Here is a 19,769-nt window from a genome sequence, read left to right as displayed (position 1 = left end):
ATGAATAAGACTGAGACTGAATAATGTCTTGTGTTTCTGTTTGAAGACTTACTTGTTGAGGAAGCTTAATCTGTCTAGTAACAAAGCCACATTTTATTTTTTTCATAATGAAGCTAGCAATAGTGAATTGCTATATTGATACCCCAGTATAAAAGCTGAAACTCTGTAGCTGACAAAACCCACTTTTGGCAGATGTGCTAAATTGGAAGTATGGAAAAAATCTTTTGAGGCTGATAGTTTTTAAAGGCAGGTCAAGGTTGATAAATCCGGTTGATATTGAGAGTTTCTGCTATTAGTGAATGATGTAGTGTTAAAAGTGTTTGTAAGAAAAAACACTTTAATGGAAAAGTTCTTTGGAAAAGAGTTTGGGGACATATTACTGTATGCAAATAGGCAAAAGAAAATTAGGTAGCTTTATAATAGTTCTAGATGGGACTAAAAACTCTGAAACATTTTTAGACAACATCACTCTTTAAACTGAAAATACTAATTAAACTTTTATTTCTAGATTTTATTGTCTTGAAGTCAGCAAGGTCAGATAGAAATAGTTATTTTTCTGACTTAGGTTTTCTGGATAACCTTTTCACATTTCTGTGGTGGACTGATCTTTTTCTATAATTGTTTTCTTCAGAAATACCGCTACCAGGATGAAGATACACCTCCACAAGAGCACAGTTCTCCACACATTACAAATGAGGTGACAGGTCCAGAGCTGGTTCATGTATCAGAGAAGAATCTGTCACAGATTGAGAATGTCCATGGATTTGTTTCCCATTCTCATATTTCACCAGTAAAGGTAGGCATTTTTAAAGTTATAATAAGAGCGAACTGTTTTGATCTCCTTTCTAGGGATATAATTTTGTGGCGGGGGGGGGAAATAGATGAGATACACCTGCTCCTGTGTGTTTATGAAACTGTTCATTTGTAAAATTCACTTTGTAGATGTTAAGGCATTGCATGATACTGCCAGGCAGTCTCTGCAAACAAGTGAGACTTGTCTCTAGAGTGTTATATGGGACCTCTAATTATCTGTTTTAATTGAGCTTTATCTAACTACCGTGACTTGTAAAGACACTGATGCAAAACCCAGAACAGTGTTACAGAAATAGATATGAATGACTTTACTCTGCCTTCCTCTGCTCAGATGTGATCTAAGCTGAAAAAGTTTTAGTTTTCTTGTGGTGTGTTGAATATACAACTCTACTGCACGGTTCTGCAAGAAAGAAACCACATCTCATTTAAACTATTCTGGAAATAGAGTTAAGCAGTGTGTAAGTATAACTACAAAATGTAGTGAGGCCTTTTCAAAATACTGTGTATCTTAAGTCTCTGAGGAGGATTACCGTTATCTTTCACAAATTGGTATGTGCTGGGAAGTCACCATTTGATAGTAAAGAATGTGTATAAGAGAAATATCATCATGCAATTTGTTACTATTTATACCATACATCTAACTGTTTTCAAGTGACTATTAATTTCAAAGCAATACATGGTAGAACTGAAATTTTTCTGATTTTTTTTTTTTTATGTGAAAACTGGGGTGGGTGCTTCAGGTTTCAGGTTTTTTATCATCATTTTGTGGAACTTTGAATTCTGATGCTAAGTTGGCTGCTGGCTTGATTCTCTCCTGAAGAAGTTAACAACTTTGCATAGATCATTTATAAGCAGAATCTGAGGTCTAGGTATTTGGAGAGAGGGGTGCATCCCTGGTTTCATAGGCCCTGGGAATCCTGATGGGACCTTTTAGAGTAAAATCCTTTTGAGCTCATAAAATTTCTTTTCAATCAAATGATGATTTGCTAAAGACATTGGAATAAATGCTGTTGAAACTTGAACTTGAGTATGTCAGGAGGAAACCAGGGTTGCTACTGTGTTATTAGCATAGCTGGTCCTTCCTTTTTTTGTCCTGATGATCTGCAAGATGTTCATAGTTTTGGCCTATCTCATGATGAAGATCAGTTTAGCAGCAACAGCTTTGAGTTAAGAGTTCTTTGTGTAATTTATTTGGTATGTTGGCTTGATGCACTGTGTAGGGACCAGGTCTTGGCTAATATACAAGATCTTGATTAGCTTTGTTCAGTAGTACATTTACTTAAGGAAAGTAAATGTAATAGAGGATGTTGTGTTTATTACATAAAATAATAAGAGAAGTTTTTTTAAAAATAGAAATGTTAAGTGCACTTGAAATTTCAAATACAGAGTTATTAGTTTGAAGAACAACTGTAAACAGTGGGTTTATGATCATATGCTGCTTTTTAAGAAATGCTGCGGAGGGCAGTACAATCAGATTTTGAGGAATACCTTTTTTTTAGCAAGCCCTCTGCAATCCAGAACAATAATACGGAACATGAATAGAAGATAGTAAAGAAGGGAGATGCCTAGTTTTAACTAGTTTAATTTTTGTTCTTGAGAAGCTTTCACATTTTCTAGGACTTAAAGCAGCTTTTACAACTTGCTTGGACAGGTGGGTGGTTTTCAAAGAGCCACTTTCAATGACCAGGAAAAAAAAGTGGATCCCAAATTTTTGCAGGATGAGCATGTGACTACTGTTTATCAAATGTTCCACATTAACTACTGTAGTAACTCAAGGTGGTTTACCTTATTGACAGAGAGGTGGGCTGCCCCAGATTCAGGTTGAGGTGAGATATTGCATGTTTGCAATTAGGGTGAAATAACTGATACTAGCTGTACTGATTTAAAGTTTAAACTTGAGACGGGGCTTACAGGTTTTGCCTGGTTAGGGTGGAGTTTTGTCAGTTTAGGAAGAAATGTATACTTTGTACATCTCAAGCATCAAAGCAGTGAACTTGACCTGGGAGATTTTGTGTCCCCAGTTCCCTATTTACTACTGTGTGAAGTGGAACTCTTCTTAATTCTGTAAAACAGCTTTTTTGAAGTTTGACTATTTTCACAATCTGTTCATGATTCTCTACCATTCAACATTCAAGTCCTTCACAAATATTCTGTCCCAGACATTTAAATAATATTTTCAGGTATGTAGGCAGCTAGTACTAGCATTTCTTCAGTATGAGGTTTCAAAATTCCTCATAGAAACTTGTGATTACAATGTGTTATGAAATAAAATGTGATTGAGTTGAACTGACTTTGATGCAATTGAAGCAATACATTGCTACCAAGATTGACCACTAGATGGTGATGCTACAAAAGGATTTATTTCAATTGTTAAACTGATTTTAGCTTCTCTATTGTATCTTCAGATTGTTTTTTTTAATTTAACATTTGTTTTTGTTAAATAGCTCCAACTGAGTGAAATCTGTCATAGATAAGATACCAAACAAATTTTTAAAATGTGGGGTGTAAGTTGGAGTTTTCTGTCAAGGAAAAAAGCTTTGAGTAATAGATTATTACAAGGCTTTAAAATAATGGCTCATGATATAATAGATTATTACAAGGCTTTAAAATAATGGCTCATGATATAATAAGACAAAAACAAAACTATCTTAAATTGCAGTATTCTTCATTTAAAGTAATCTGTGCATGAAAAAATATTTATAGCTCTATATTTGTGATATAGCATGGCATTTCAGTATTGAAGTGTAGATCCCAGTTGGGGCTTGTATATATTTCTGTATTATGTTTGTGTATTATATGTTGGTATTTGGGGCTATTAATTCACTGGTAATACAGAAGCTCCAAAGGAAACATGCAATAATTTGTAAACTACGAAATGTATCTTGTATGGGAAAGATACACCATGACTAGTTTGATAAATGTTAATCTTTATCCTGCTCTGTAATAAATTCTTAATATTGCAGTAGTCACCGCAGTTCCACTATATCCACAATTCCCATTCAAAATTTGTATGAGGCTGTTCTTAGAGAGTTTTCCAAGTATTTGATAAATTTATAAATAATATGGTGTGGCTGCCTGCAGTAACAGGAAGCTAGACTTACTGATTTAGAAAAATCTGTTCAGTTCTCTTTTTCATTAACCAAATTTCTTTTCCTGATCTGTCTCTGGAGATTTTCACCATAATGCCAATCTTCAGCAGGTGTGAGAAGCACTTGCACTTGGTTTGTTCCTTACACACATAGCCAACATTGAACAGCAGAGCATAAATGTTTTGGTTGGAACATTGTACTAGCTTTATTAGTCTAGTAAGGTATTTCAAACTGCTTATTCATGCTATACAGTAAAATTTTAATTTAATAGGTATTCTACTGGTTAGATATTGGGCATCTTTAGAATAGCTTTGTGCAATCATCAATGAAGTACTAGAACAATCAAGGAATTGTGAGAAACAGGCTTGGGGGCAAATATGTTAATCTTTAACTTAGAGTTACATAATTATGGACTCTTGAACATATTTCATTCAACACAGCTGGCTACTTCACTGTTCTCCCATGTTCAGAAATGATGAACTTTGTACAGATGGTGCTGGGAAAAGACAATACAGAGCAGGTCAGGCTTCAGATAACGCATTAAAAATCCCTACTTCCCTATATCAAAGATCTTTTTTTAAAAAATGTTTTAGACTTGTAGATTAATGCTGCTTGCCTATTTCAAGCACAGTGGTGGAGTCTTTTGTGGTTATATAAACTTATTTCAGTGAAGAAAACTATGACTTCATAATACTGTGTCAGTAAATGCAAATTAGTTACTGTTTTCCTATCTTTGAACAGTGAAGTATTTCAAACTAAGATGAAATACTGTTCCCCATTCAAAAAAGATGAAAGTTCTACCCCCACATTTTAACTACAAGAATCTTTTTGCCCAAGTGAAGCATCTGGTGCTGGGTTTGAAACTAATCTCATAATACGTTGAATACCTTTGAAGCAGTATCTTTGCCCCATGTGAGTGCCTCTCTGCTTTATCTGTGCTTACCCTGCAGTCAGAGCTGGGAGAAATTAAACTTATTCAGGCTCAGTTTGCATTAGGGTGAAAGCAGTCCTTTATTAAAATAAAAACTGTGAAGTGGAGTTTACCTTCTTTGACTTCATGAATCTCTGAACTGTTGGTGCTTGGGATGGTGTAGCAGGAAGGATTACTCTATGCTTACTCTGTTAGCTACTGAGACAGGCATTGGGTTAGTTGGGCATTTTATTTGACCTAGTGCTGTGATCATGTGCTTGTTGGGTAGGAAGTAAGCTCTTTCAGCCTTACCTTTCCTTTTGCTTAGAAGTCGTGGCCCCTGTTTCTGTGCCAGACACCCCATACTTAGTGTAGTGTATTCATTGTTTCAAAAAAGTTGCTGAAAGTATGTATCAGTGGTACCCAAACCTTGTAGGTGACTGGCTTTGTAGTCCTAGTACGGCAGTCCAGTTGACTACATGCACTGTAGTTTTACTCTGTGAAATAAATGTCTTGTGCCCACTTAGTGTATGCCTGCTTTTTTTCACATCTTTAGACATCTTTGGAAAAGTATTTCCAGGACCTAATGGTATTTAAGCTGAATGGTTTTAAATTAACTCTGATATGAAACTGCTTATCTATTAGTGCTGCAATGCTGTGTAACAGTCTACTTAAACTGACTGTGGTATCACAGGAGTAAAACATAGCAAGGTGGTACTTGTTCTTACAAGCATCCAGAAGGGAGAGGAGAAATGAGAACTCACTCTCATTTCTGTACTGGCAAAGCACAGTGAAACTATTCTAAAGAGCAGAATCAATGTGTATGTGGAGAAAGTACAGATGAGAAAGCAATGAAAGCATTGTAAAGAGAAGTTCTGTGGCACAAATGTGCATAAAGATCATCTTGTTGATGGAGGTTTCTAGGTTTTCTTAGATGCACATAATAGAATTCCTCAAAAAAAACCTTCAGAGAAATTTAAGCTGCCATGGAATAAGAAAAAAAACCAAAACAACCCACCACTTGGGATTTAATTGTTTTAAAAAAACCACCAACAAAAAGAAAGTAAAGGATAAGAAGGAAGATCAATAATCATGATGGATGGAGGTTACCAGAAGCATCTCAGAAGAACTTGTGTTCTCATTGCATCATCTCAGAGGAATGAGAGTTCAGGGTTATAATAGATTAATGGAATAACCATCTCAGTAGTCAAGTTACAGTCAAAAAGGCAAATGGAATACGAGGAATATCTGGAGAAGCAAATGGGAATAAAACTGCATTATTTTATCACTCTAGAAATCTGCTCTGTGTTATCTTGATGAAGAAAGCATATCAATCTACAAATGGTTCATAGGAGAAGGAGTAAGTGGTCAGAGGCGGGGGCAGTCTCTATACAATGAAAGATCAATCAGTTTGACTCCTCAGTTTGAGAAAGAGCTGAGTCAGGAGATATCAATAAAACTACAGTCACTAAGGTTGAGTCACTAAAATAATGAAAATTACTAGGGAATGGTTATTTCAGAAATATAAATTTATATTCAGAAATATAAACTAGCAGGTGATAGCTGTTTTATAGCCCCTAAACATAGTGATTTACAGTCAGCTTCTGACTCTAGAATAATCTTTCAGCTACTGATAGTCTTTTGGTTTTTAGCTAGGCCAATAAAGGTATTACAGCATACATTGCTTGTCTCTTCTACCCTTGTTATTCAACTGGAAGCAAGCACCTTTATTTAACTGCTTCCCGTTAATCTGTATGGGAAATAACTGCTTGTATAAATGGGCATATACACACATGCTTCCTTTAATGCAGGACAACCTCCTTTCCCTGTGAACCTGAGTCTTGTGTAATAAGCTTAATAGGTTCCCTTCTCTTTATCTCCTGGTGTTTTCCCTCCAACTCATGTTAGGTGAGATTACCATGAAGATGAAGATGGTATTTCCATTTAGAAATTAAAGATCGGTTGACATGTAATTTGCAAGATTGGTTATAATTGTAAGAAAGTTACTTTTTTCTAAATGGAGACCTTTCTAAAGATTTATGAAATCTTCAGCAGGAAGGCAGTACCTCTGGAGTTAGGAACATACCTAGAATAATGGAAATTATAAAGAAAAACTTGAACATACCCTTAGAAGTACTCATTTTTAGACTAGCATCATACTTTGGTGGTCACTTTTGAGAGGAGTGCTATAATCTTTAATTAAAATGCCTTGCCAAGTTCTTCATAGGTAACTACTCTTGAACTTCCTGTAACTGAAGAATATACAAATATCTGCAAAGGTGTCAGTTTGTGTCCTATAGTAAGAAGCAGTTGACCAAATCTGCCCCTTTCTCAGTATGGATCTGCTCAACAAATTCTTGTCAACAGACAAGAAAAACTGTAACAGATGGACCATGGGTTAATCCAAACATTAGAACAACCTAAGATACAGTAATCAACATCAAGTCTTCTTAATAACTGGTTATACTCTGTTCGCCTGAGATTTTCCCTGAGCTGTCAGTGCAGTTGGGTTCATTTTCATGACTGAAGAAAGGCCAAAGAAACTTGCATTAAACACAGGATGTTTTTATCAGTCTGGCGTGCCAAAAAGATGGGCAGGAGATTCATGAACAGGGTACGGAAGACCAGGCAATTTAATCTGCTCAGATTGGTAGGTTGTCTGAGGTGTAGTATGAGTAGTAATGTAATAATCTTTTATATTCAATATTTATACTAAAATGTGTCATTATAGAATAATCCTGCTGGGGTGTTTACGTATAAGGTAGTTTCAGCAGTAAAATATCTACTTTTTTTTACTGACCATGCAAATCACACTTGATCAAGTGCTATCCTTTCTGTCCTATCTCTCAACTAAAAGCTAAGATCAGCTTTCTAATGTATCTTAGCAGAAAGGGTTAACAATTTCTTTTTCCACAGTGTCCAATTTGACTAGTGTACTCCTGGGCTTTGGCTTAGAATATTGCATATGCTTATTAATGAGACTTAAATTTGTTATGCCAGTAAAAATTTATTAAATACAAAATTCTGAAAAGTGTAAAAAGTAAACATGAGTTTATATCTGCATTTTCAGTGGTGTGTTTTGTTCCCCTGCCTGGAGAGTTAAAGTTGTAAAGTTTTGTATTTGAGTATTTAAATTGAGTTCTGCGCATTTCTTTTGTCTCTTTTTCTGGTAAAAACCTAAATGATACTGAAAATAAAATAAGTCTTTGCCATTATTTTAGGTGGTTCTTGAATTTTCTTTATTAAGTATATCAGTTCATTTCTTTAGGATCTGTTCTTATTTTAGCCAATATTATGGTTAGCAGGATGGTAATAAAACTAATATAAGACTTTTCAAATGCTTCAGGGGTTTTGTTGTTATTGTTTAAAAAGGGTAATTGAGATATAACTGCTGTTTGCATCCACAGTTTTTGTTGCTGTGCATTTTTAGTTTCAAGGTATGCATGCTACTTGTAAAGGTATGTCCAGGAAAACTTTGTCTTTGAGATTAAAATATGGCATTATGTCATGTTTCAACTTGTCCCAGCAAGCCGATAATAAGAATTGTCTCAGGTACAAAGTTAGAGGAACTTTATTCCAAGTATTTGATGTTAATTTTTAAGTTCACCCTTGTTTTTACTCCCACCCATTGCTTTTTCTAACTGCACAAGCAACCATTCTTCTAGTCTGGACTCCATTACATTATGCTGATGTTGTGCCATCTCTAGAGTTATGCCTTTATCTTCAGGTTGCTTTGTAACTTGTAAAAAATGAGAATTTGTCTCATCACCACAGTACAGGCTCCTTCTACAAATAACCACAACTGTATCTTCTTAGGCATCAGCAAATCTTGCTCAATATCACTGACATCCATATGGAGTGTAGGTGACACAGATTGCTGTCTTGTATCACCAGCATGATTGCATAACCTCTTCCTGAAGTACTTTTTGGATTTCTGTCTCCTTTGAAATTAAATCATCATAGCCTCACTTTCAGGATTTTTTTTTTCTCCCATATGAGCCTTTCCTGAAGTGCTGATTTCTAAAGTCTCTTTGTCAGTGATGCCACGGTTGATTGTTGGCTGGGTGGGAATCATCCCTGAAAGAAGCTGCCTTAAAATGCAGCAAACCTGTCTCATCTTCAGACAGATGGATATAACAACAAGAAAAATAGGTACTTGGTGGATTCCTTATCTGTGTATTGCGTTGTTTACTTTCAGAATTTTAAACAATACTCCCCTAAGTGAGCCTCAGTTTAGACCATATGGAGAGATATATATATGTGTGTGTGTTAAAAAAAAAAAAATTCTTAAAGATTTTTTGAAAGTTATACTAATATTCTTGTTCTCTCAGATCTTTTAAAAATGTACAGCAGTGTTGACATACAAGGCCATGTGAAGAAAAAAGTAAAAAATATTTTCACTTTGACTCTTTATAAAAAGACTCAGAATTCAAAGCATGTGACTTGTAGTTTGTTCCAAACATCTTCAGTCATAGCCATAGGGATTAAGAAATTTCTCCAGTAATAAATTCATAGGCATTTTTCAGACTAGGTATTTTCTTCAAGTTTGGAAAAAGGCAGGGCTCAGGTAGGGCTGCAGTCTTCGCATGAAAAGAATTCACATTATAAAAAGCTTGTGCAGTTAAAAAGATCATTGCATCTGCTATGTCTCAGGCATTTCTTTATCTCCATTATTTATCTTATGAACGTAGCTTTGAGGACACTGCACAAGTCAGACTGAGTTTCATATAACTTAAACTGATAAGCCATTGTATTTTATGAATATTAATAAAGTCTGTCTGAAAGATGTACTCAGAATATTTGTATGTGATATGTTATTGAGCTGTACTAGTGACTAGAAGTAAATGGTGCTTTGATCTTATTACCACAGTTTTAAATTACTGTACTTATTATTTCTGCTTGTAATGTAAGCTGTCAGGAAAAATTTGTTACACAGAATAGGATTGCTGTCAGTAAGAATTTAAGCAAAAGAGTATATTGCACCAAAAAGAAGTATATGGGGGAATTTGGTAATCACCAGTAAAATGCACATCATGCAGTAGATTTGTAGAATCATTGTGTTGTAACTTGTGGCAGCTTTGTAAGGAACGCTTATACCTTTGTTCATCATGTTGAGAATTTCCTTTGTTTTGAAAATCTTTGCCCTAGTGTTATGATTGTGACTGTGAGAGCATTTTGTATATAAAAAAAAATATACCACAAACAGTTTTGATAACTCTGCTGGATTTTTGGAGGCAAGTTTGTAGTGAAAGCCTTGATACTTAGCCTTGATACTTAACTGATTTTCCAGGTAATCTCTTACATGTGAGCTGGAGGATTTTTTGTAAAAGAACTGACTATAAAAATTTGAATGGTGAACTCTGTAAGATAAATTGAATTCTTATGATCTTTAGTTACTGTGTGACTTACCCTTTTTTTACTGTAGAGAGAGCAGAGAAAATGCACACTTAGAGCAGTGATACTCTTGTGATTTGCATTGAAATAAATTTTTTTGAAAGTTCAGTAGAATTTCAGTAAGAATTTTTCATTTTTTGCCAATTCTTGTACTTTGGAGAAGTAATGTTTTCATATTTACTGATTTTGTATTATGCTTACAGTATTCATGGAATTTTGGAAATAGATGTTATGATCATGACACATTAATCATAGAGTAAGAATAAGAGTGTTGACTTCTGGTGTTTAATCTTAATATCCCTAATCTTGCTGCTTAAAAAAACCCCAACACCACAGCCCCACTAGGCACTCATTGGTACAGAGCACAAAATGACTGTTTTGTGGCACAGTATCTTCCCTCTGTAGTTGTTTTTTTGTTGGGGGGGAGAAAGGAACCAGCAAACACTTCTGTCTTGAATATTTTTTCTGAACATGTTGTTAAGGTCTTTTTACTCTGTGAAACATTTTCAGAAAGACAAAATCAGCAAACAAGTGCTATCATACTGCCTGCTCCCTGTTTTGTTCGGTTCAGGTTTATAATTTATGCAAGCAAGGAAGTGAAAAGATGCTATTGGATCTTACTACAGGCAGTGATTGAAACTTGGTTATTTTTGATCCATGCTTTCTCCACCCAGTAGCTGTTATCATGCACCACCATCCTCATAGCTGTGAATTTGTAACATGGTACTGTACCTGCTACCCAGTTTCTCTTAAATAGCTGTTGTCAGCTAGGAAGAGAAAACAAGCTTTTGATCCTGTAGGTTCTGAGAAAGGAAAAATAAGGAAAACATTTGCTTGCCTTTTTTTTTTTTTAAATTGCTCAAGATTATGCTCATTACTATAATCACAGGTACAGAAGGGATGTAGGGAGTGGAAAAGCTCAGAAGAAAAATAGCATCAGCTATCAAGAATTTTGTTTTCCTGGTTTGTAAATGATGCTGCTGTAATTCTATCTGCATTTTTTTCCCCCCCTGCTCATTCACCACTCAGCAGCTGGTAGGGAAGTAAGACTGCCTGGCAACCACCTGCAGAGCTGCAGAGATGAATTACATTTTCGGAAATAACACACTCCTCTATTCTCGCGCCAATCGAGGCAACACTAGCTCAAGCCACAGTTCTGTAGGCCCAAAGCACAAGCAGTGGGCAAAGAAAGGCTCGACAGATGAGTTACGGAATGAGCCTTCCCGTTGGCAGCAGATAGTTGCATTTTTCACTCGGAGACATGGTTTCATTGACTGCATTTCTGTCGCTGCCAGCTCCACCCAGGTAATATGCCACTTGTTGAAATTATTGTGTCTGCATGTTTTCTGGTTGCTTGCTAGTCAGAAATAGAAATTATTTCTATGTGCATGCTTTCATATCATCTCTGATTTATGAATGGTGTTTTCTGTCTGCTTTCATTTTCATATTTTACAGAGCATTGTACATTAAAGCATGAAAATGGAAATACTAAATGAGGTCTGATTTTTGTTTATTTTCCAAGTGATGAGCCTCCAACAAATTTAGATCTGAGGCATTTTAATGAAATAGTGAAATACTGAAAAATGTAGCTTGCATTGTACTGCCTAGCTCTGGAGGAGAATAACGTAGTTAAGAAATGCCAATGCCATAGCTGTAGTAAGATGACAAGTCAAAGACTGCGTATTTCCTGGTTACGGAATTGTGTTTAAAGGATTAAATAATTTAAAGTCTTAATTATATGTAGCACAACAAATTTTAGTGTGTATCAGTTTTCTGGGTTTTTTGGCTGCTGATAATCCATAAATAAGATTAAGGAATGCCTTCCTCACATGCAGAATATACTTTTAATAGTCCAGTCTGTAAGCTAAAAAAAAAAAGACGACATTTTTCAACTTAACTGTCAATCTGCTCTAAGTGCTGTTTTTCTTAATCATCATAGAAAGTCAGGTAAAAGGAGGCAAGTCAAATTTTAAGTGTGTGAATTTGGGGTGAGTTCTTAAGGTTGATATTGAGAGAAGTTTAAACTTATTCGTGTTAGCAAATGAGTATTTCTTTGGATAATAGGACAAAGAAAGATCTAAGATTGACATGTCAGCATTATTTAAAAATGTGAGATGAGATTTTTTTTTGCTTACTGTCAAACTAAATTCAGCTTTAGTCAAGATGTCATTTAACCTGAAGTACTACAAAAACTTGGAAAAAACAGAAAAAAATTGTTACCCTCAGCCACTGTAATATTAAGATAATTTGTATCTGTTGGTAATTGTTTCAAAGTTGATAAACTGGCACTTCCTCTGAAGTTTGCTTATTGTTACCTTTTTTTTTTTTTGCTTGTGAATTTGGAGTAAACAATGAATAGGAGATCTTAGAGGGGGGGTTTCACTTCCTTGTTGCAAATGTATATGAATGTCGAGGCAGGATCCTGTAGTTTCTGTAATGGACCATTATACAACTCTAAGTGATGAATTAGGTAGACATAATAGCTTTTAAGTACTGTTATTTTTTTAAAAGTCAAAACATACAGTATTAACCTTTTGAATAAATATTACGGTTGCTCTTATTTGTTTAATGCTTGAACAAATAATGTTGGGATGCATGAAACTTGCAGTTGGGCTGACTAGTCAGGACTAGAAATTTGCTGATAAATAAAATACTGAATAGCCTCTGCTTTGAGTGTGGATTGGACCAGATAAAGATCCTGAGATCCCTTCAAACCAAAGCTGTGATTCTGTGAATATCCCAGTGTTTATTCTATTTTTCTGCTATGAAAAAGAGAGCTTACCTCTGTGAAAGCCTGCCAATTTTTTTCTGTGTGTGTGTGACAGTTCTTCTGTTAAAAGGAACTGCTTATGCATGTTCATGGCCAGGAGGAGGGGAAAAAACCATCAAATATTTTCAAGTGGTTGTTAAAAAAAACAACAACACCTTAATGAGCATATTCAGAAATAATGCACTGAAAATGTTAGAGCTTGTTGAAGCCTCTTCCTCTGGAAAGATGCTGCACTATCCTCATACCTTATCCACCCATTGCAGCTGTTCTAGCCTCAGGGAGGGAAAAAGACATTTAGAGATTGCTCACTGTGGTGCAATTTTGTTTTTCAGTTCTTCTCAGTTTTTGTTCTGTGATGTAGTATTCTGAAAATTCTTGATGACTTTTATTTGTTCATTTAAGATACAGCCCCATCACTTGAATGTAATCACATTTCCAGAGTCCAAATAAATAATTAGATGTGATGTACTCCTCTAACCTTGTCTGTTGAAGTTCTAATTGTGATGGTGGGCTTTCTATAGTCTTATTCTCGTGGCATCATGATTTTCAAGACATAGAAAATCAAAATGGTTTTTAAAGTACTGGTCTCCTGCTTTCCTTGTGAATCTGCTACACAGCACCCATGTTTAGCTATCCCTTCGTTTGCTTGGCTTTCTTGGATGGGGTGGTATGGCACAGCACGGAATGGTGATACTTGCTTAGTTCCCCCCATTAGCAGTGAAAGGGGAAATGACTCCTGGACGCAAGGCTGCCTGCCCAGATCCTGCTCTGGGGCTCCTGCCCAGCAAGGTGGCAAGAGGACTTTTGCTGAAGAAGGGACTTTACATTCCAGGGTAAGGTATTTTCTGAGTAGGGGATTTGGTACCCTAAAGAAGCAAGGAAGAAGTTGGTGATGGATACAGTAGCGCTGCTTTTTGTTGTAGTTACCACTAGGTTTTTGCCCAAAAGAATACATTCGTGCACAAATGCATTGTGGCATGGAGTAGTAGTCAGGAGTGAAAGGCTACTGTAAAAAGCCACAGCACCCTGAAGACTAGCAATCCATTTTCAAACATTAAAGGTGCCTTATTTACTAGTATTGCCCCTTTTAAATGTTATTAGAAAATTCAAATCGCCCTTCTCTCATCAGAAAAAGGCAGCAGTGGAAACAGATGGTGTGAACAGATAAGCGGTCATTCTGAATCTCTGCTGGTGTCCTGCCCTAGCCAAGGTCTCCAGGGTGCTCTGCATAGAACTTGAGGTGGTTGTAGTGATTTGTAGATTTCGTGTTACTTACAAAGAGTTCCGTGATCAGACACTGCAGTCAGTTTGTAATGCAGCTGTATGTCCCATTGGGTTAATACCTGTTCCATGTGCAGTGGTGAACTGCTGTAGGGGTAGCAATGCCTTCCTGCCCTGCTAACCTCACCTGCCTGCTTTACGAGTCTGGGGAAGCTGATTTAACATTCTCAGGCTTTTGAGGCCTTTATTGTTTCTTCCTTCTGCATTCCCTGTGATGAGTGAGTTATTCAATTATAGTGGGTCCTTCAATTTTTGTCAGCAAATTTATTAATGTTTTTAATAAAAGCCAAATCTGTGGCATAAAATGAAAGATAAGGATAAAAACAAACATATGACAAATTGATGCTGTCAGAAGGGTAAATAACTAAGCTGTGAGCTTAGTAAATATATGGTTATGCAAATGAAAAATACTGGGTAACTTGAAGTGCTGTCCTAACAAGAAATATGCATGTTACATCAACAGAGATAACTATCCAGGGCAGTTCTTTCCCCCAAAGTCTGAGGGCATTATAGCAGAGATAAAAATCGCATGAATTTGTTCTCTAGAGGAATGCGTTAATATGCATTCTTTACTCTTACAGAGTCAACCACTGGGCTCTTGGAGTAATGAGTAAATGTGCTCCTTCCTCCCCAAACCCATGTGTGTAGCTGTAATGGTGGCATGTGGTGTGTGTTAGTTCAGTTAATCACTTGCAGCACGGTGGTGGTGATAAGAACTGAACCAGTGCTCCAGCTACCTGCAGGTACTGCTTGCTGCCAGGGGGTGTTAGGTTCTGCTTTCTCTCACCTGTTCTCTCACAGCTGTTATTCTGTCTCACTCAGAGTTGGTCACAGAATTCCTTCATATTCCTGTCCCATTGTATCTCAAGAAAATTACATTTTTCCAGACTGAGTCAGAGTTCAGGTAAGCAAAGGAGAAGGTGACACAGAATGTTTTGCTTTTGGAGTACTACTGCTACTGCAGGGGCTTTCTGTCTACATCGTGCCCAGGACCCTGAACCTTCAGGCAAGGCAGGCACTGGATCCCCTTTTAACCCATTGTCTTCAACTCCAGCTAATAACTTGGGTGGACTAACAGGGTCTTGCCACATGAAGCCAAGTGCATGGAAGCCTGTGAAAGAGGTAGGACTCTTTAGGTCTGTTATATAACTCTGCTAATTTATTTTGTATTGTGATAGTTGCCCTCTCAGTTGAGGCTTGTATTGATTGACAAAGTGTTTTGAAAGTCAAATACAGGCCAGTCTGTCTTTCACCAGCTGTCAGCTTACTAAACAGCTCTAGCATGGCTCCTGTGGTATACCATTTCTGTTTTGCTGCCAAAGCTGCTGTATATGTTTCAGTTAATACAATTATGAAGTAAATGACTGTGACAGAACCACTGCATGTGAAGTGAACACCGTCTTCTTCCTGTTCTTCTATTTTGGTCTACAACATCAAGAGCTCTCTCAATTATGATTAAGGATATGCAGGATGTTTCTTTTACTTTGAAGAAGCTAATGTAACAGAAATGTCAGATGTTTTTATAAAACATGAGTTTGTCTTTTAGAATGATCTGCATCCATGTTTGAGAGCTGACATGCTATCATGTGTTGTGTAACTTAAGACTTTTAGTTTATACCTGGCTCAGAATCTTGGCAAACTTTGTGTCCACAGCCTTTCTGGGATTTAGAGTAACTCAAGGAGAGACACTGTTGTCCTGTTAAACAGGAGGAACTGAAGTCTTTATGTGCATACTAGCTATGCAGTCTCTTTTGAGAAGAAAATGGTTCTCTTTTCTAGAACCTGTGATGGGGCCAGTGTTTTCCCCAATACTCTAAAACAGAGGAGGTACTTGAATTTGTCTTTATGAATAACAATTACTTCATAAAATTTTCAGTGAAGCAGGAAGGCTGTTGAGCTCTGTTTTTTATCTTTTTTTTTTTCTTTCCTGAAAAGCATGTTATATAGTTCAGTTTTCTGAATCATTGAATAATTTTATCTTTTTGTCAGAATCTTTTTTCCCTAGTTCTCAGAAGTGTTTCTACGCTGTGTAAAAACCACTCAGTGTTAAGTAAACTCCTAGTCCCTGATGGGTAATTTGTATTTCTCTGTTCCTTCCTTAGCCTCATCTGAGTTTCGTAGTGTGATTTTTATTGTCACATAATAACCAGTGATTCCTGTTTCATATGTCTTATTCTGCCATCTCTTGAGACCAGTTTTCTTTATTCTACTGATACATTTGAGACCTCCATATTACACCTTTACACTGAGTCGACCTCCCAAGTATTTCACTGCACGGAAACAAATACGCATTCTGGAGCTGTTGGAAAATGCCAGATGTGCATATCTGTAGATCCCTTTATAAAAGATGCCTTTGTAAGGCATGAACTCTTTTTGCCTAAGCCTACCTGTTTGGGCTACGCACACAACTTTTGCCATCACAAGGGCATGACAGTCTGATTGAAGAATGTGTCTTTCACTACTCTCCTTGGGAGTGAGTTCAAATTAGTGTTTGACATGCCACTGTTTGCCAAACTTCAAGCACATTGTGAAGCATTTCCAGCACAGTTCATTTTTTTTGTATTACTTTGGCAATCCATAAAAGATGAAAAAGTCGGAAAAACTTCCACCTCTTCATGTGTGGCATCTCGTGTGCAATTGAAATGAAGTGCCTCATCCTTGTTTATTAGTATAACCGCATCATTCACACTTTGCTTATCATGTAATGCTCTGTAAAACGAGTCCCAGTGGATGCTTTCCTCCCTTGAGAAAGGATACTTCCTTTAACGCTGTTTCTGATGTGCCTTCCCAAATTTCATTTAGGTGAAGACTGCATAGTTCCGTATATGATTTCAGGAACATTAAAGGTTTCTCCAGTTAGAAAACAAGAGAAATCCTCCTGATCAGTTGGGACTATTGCTGCAACTGACCCTTTGCTAACCAAGCACTGTAATGAAATTCTAGCAGATGGAAGTCTAACAGGGCAGTGTAGTTGCAATGCTGGTCTTGGACATAGGCAACAACAACAATAGTATCAAACACATCAGTAGACTTTGAGAAAGACGTAACCACCCTGTCAGATGTTACGTTCATATTAAGCCAGCACTCTCAATCCCTCCATTTTTTCCCTTACAAAAATGGATAGGAGCATTCCTGTTTCACATCAAAAGACTGATAACCTTGTGCCATCTGTCAAGGAGGCTCAGAAAACTAATACAGAGGTCAAATTCAGTACTGAGACCTGACTTCTTGTTAATACCACCACCACCTAGTAAGTCTTCCCTGAATTCTGTATGTGCCTTTTTAAGGACCTGCCTTTTCTGGTTTTGCCCGAGGTAGCATTAGCAACAGTCATTTCTATACCAGTCAAAATTAATTGGGTCAATAGTCTCTCTGAAAGCAGTCTGTCATGACCAAAATAAAATAAAATATTGTCCTGTCTTTGATAGAAAGCTGCAGTCTCTTTTAAACTAAACTTTTTTGTTTTCTTGGGATCATCACTGACCACTTCAAGCAGTCACCTCTTGCTATTAGCTTGAGTTTCTTCCAGGAGCTGCTTGGACTCCAAGACAATAAGCCCAATAGTGCTTCCTGACTCTCCTGAGCAGCGTATGTTCTCTGTACCTCATTCATGTTTTACAAATGTTACCTACTGGTAGCTGCTGCTAGAATAGATGCTGAAGTTGTTAAAATTATGTTCTAATTTCCACTTGACCAACATGGCTGATTCTTACCTTCTGGTGGGTAGAAGCCATCTGTTCCACACTGACATGCATTTAAGAAAACTTAGACATTTTTCTTTGGGGAGGTGGGGTAGGAGGAGGCTCTTGTTTCAGTGGACTATGATCCTTTTTTCTTGCCTTTTTTTAAGATCCTCTGGTGTATCATGACCATATGGTGGTTTTATCCCCTAAAAAAATGTCAGGAATCCCAAAACTTGTACAGTTCTGTCACTTGCATTTTGAAAGACTTAAGGCTCCCTTCCATGTACCAGGTTTTTGTGCACACACAAGGCTCAATATCAAAAAAAGCACTCAAGTACTGCAGTCAATGTGAAGCGAGGATTTCCTTCAGTGTCTAACTTTTATAATTTTAAAAAGTCTTTGCCACCAACCAAAGCACTTCTGGGCTTGTTTTCCAGTTTGGTATTCCTCAGGGTGTCTCTGTGCTGTTATTGCTATTCCATGTGACTTTGGTTGTCAGTATTGAATTTCATCTCGCTGCCTGTAACCCACTTCTCTAACATATCAGCCTTGCTCTACAGCTTGTTTCTGTTGTGTATTTGCTGCTGCTCTTTTTTCTTTTTTTTTTTTTGTGGTGTTTAGCTGCACATTAGGATGTAGCTGAGCTGATGTGTTCTCCAGACAAATAACAGGCATTTATGACTCGTTTTCTCTCCCTTGTAAGCTGATCTTGGCATTTATGAATTTTCAGTCTTTTGCTCCATTAAACTGTTTCCAGCGCATATCCTCATCCCTTGCAACGGTCTCCTTTGTGAAATGATACATCTAGGCAATGATTTAAATAAAACCAGAATGATTTAAATAAAACCAAATGACTGTATCCATATTTTTCATAGAAAGGAAGAAAGGGTCAGGACACAATTTAAATTTTACCAGGAAACTGGTAAAATAGAAATGCTTATTCATCTATTTCATGTTCTTGTAGTCAGGTTAAGAGTACTCTTTTCTTAAGTTGCCAGTGGTTTTTAAAGTGTGCAGAAGTTGGTATTATTGTTATTGGAGACTAGTATCTATGTAGTTGTGCCATTCTTCTAATGACTTCAGGTATTTTATGGGATGCAGGTGTAGTACAGGATTTTGCTTTGACCATGGAATCTTCAGTCTCTTCCCACAGCTTTGTGTGGTATTTACTGGAAACTGTTGTATTGTGGCAATGTTTTGGATGAGTCTTCTAGCCTCTTCTCCTTCATTTTCTTTATCAGTGCTTCCTCACAGTGTGTATGTTTGCTTATTTAAAATGGTTTGTTTAAGACTCATGCCTGTAGAAGTTAGTTGAGCAGCCTGTATTATGTGCCTCCCAGGTAGTAGCATTTGTTTTTCATAACAGAGTAGGGAGCAGAGTAAAGATTGCTTGTGCTTCTTGTGTACAGTTCTACTTCAAAGAAAAGTTAATTTAGTAAGTAAATTGTAGTTGTTTTTCTTAACTAACTGTACCTGACTATACTGTGTGATGTAGCAGGTGAGAAGGGAGTCAGTTTTCCCTTTGGAGAAGGGGAGAGAGGGAAGTTTGGATCCTGTCTGTAGCATGTACAGTCTCCAGTCTGAAATCCTGGCCTGAAAAGGGATCCTGATAAATTAGGAGTGTTGAGAAAACAGTTTATAACTGTAGGTTGTGTTCAGGAAGATCTGCTTTAAAATTAGAAACTTAAGAACCTCTGCTTAGTTCAACCAAAGGAAAGTCAGGAGATGATTTAATCACAGACTATAAGCAGATAGGGATGGATTTGAGAAACTAGAAAGCTTGTTTGTTTATTAGGAAAGGGCATCTGTATTCTAAGTTAGGGAACTGA

General features: G+C 36.8%; 1 protein-coding gene across 12 annotated transcripts in view; it reads left to right on the top strand.

Annotated features, from left to right (window-relative positions):
* The window catches only part of DLG1 (discs large MAGUK scaffold protein 1), a 157,129-nt gene that overhangs the window by 55,330 nt on the left and 82,030 nt on the right, over positions 1-19,769 (top strand). For 10 of the 12 annotated variants that reach the window (XM_075761190.1, XM_075761187.1, XM_075761186.1 and 7 more), the window contains one exon: positions 632-796. In XM_075761190.1, the coding sequence (XP_075617305.1) occupies positions 632-796 (165 nt within the window). Of the gene's footprint in view, positions 1-631; positions 797-11,271; positions 11,512-19,769 lie in introns of those variants that run through there. The other 2 variants (XM_075761192.1, XM_010311494.2) reach the window with 1 other exon arrangement.

Source organism: Balearica regulorum, chromosome 9, assembly GCF_011004875.1.
Source record: "Balearica regulorum gibbericeps isolate bBalReg1 chromosome 9, bBalReg1.pri, whole genome shotgun sequence".
Taxonomy (NCBI): Eukaryota; Metazoa; Chordata; class Aves; order Gruiformes; family Gruidae; genus Balearica; species Balearica regulorum.
Note: the sequence above shows the minus strand (reverse complement) of the source record. Positions and strands in the feature narration are given on the sequence as shown.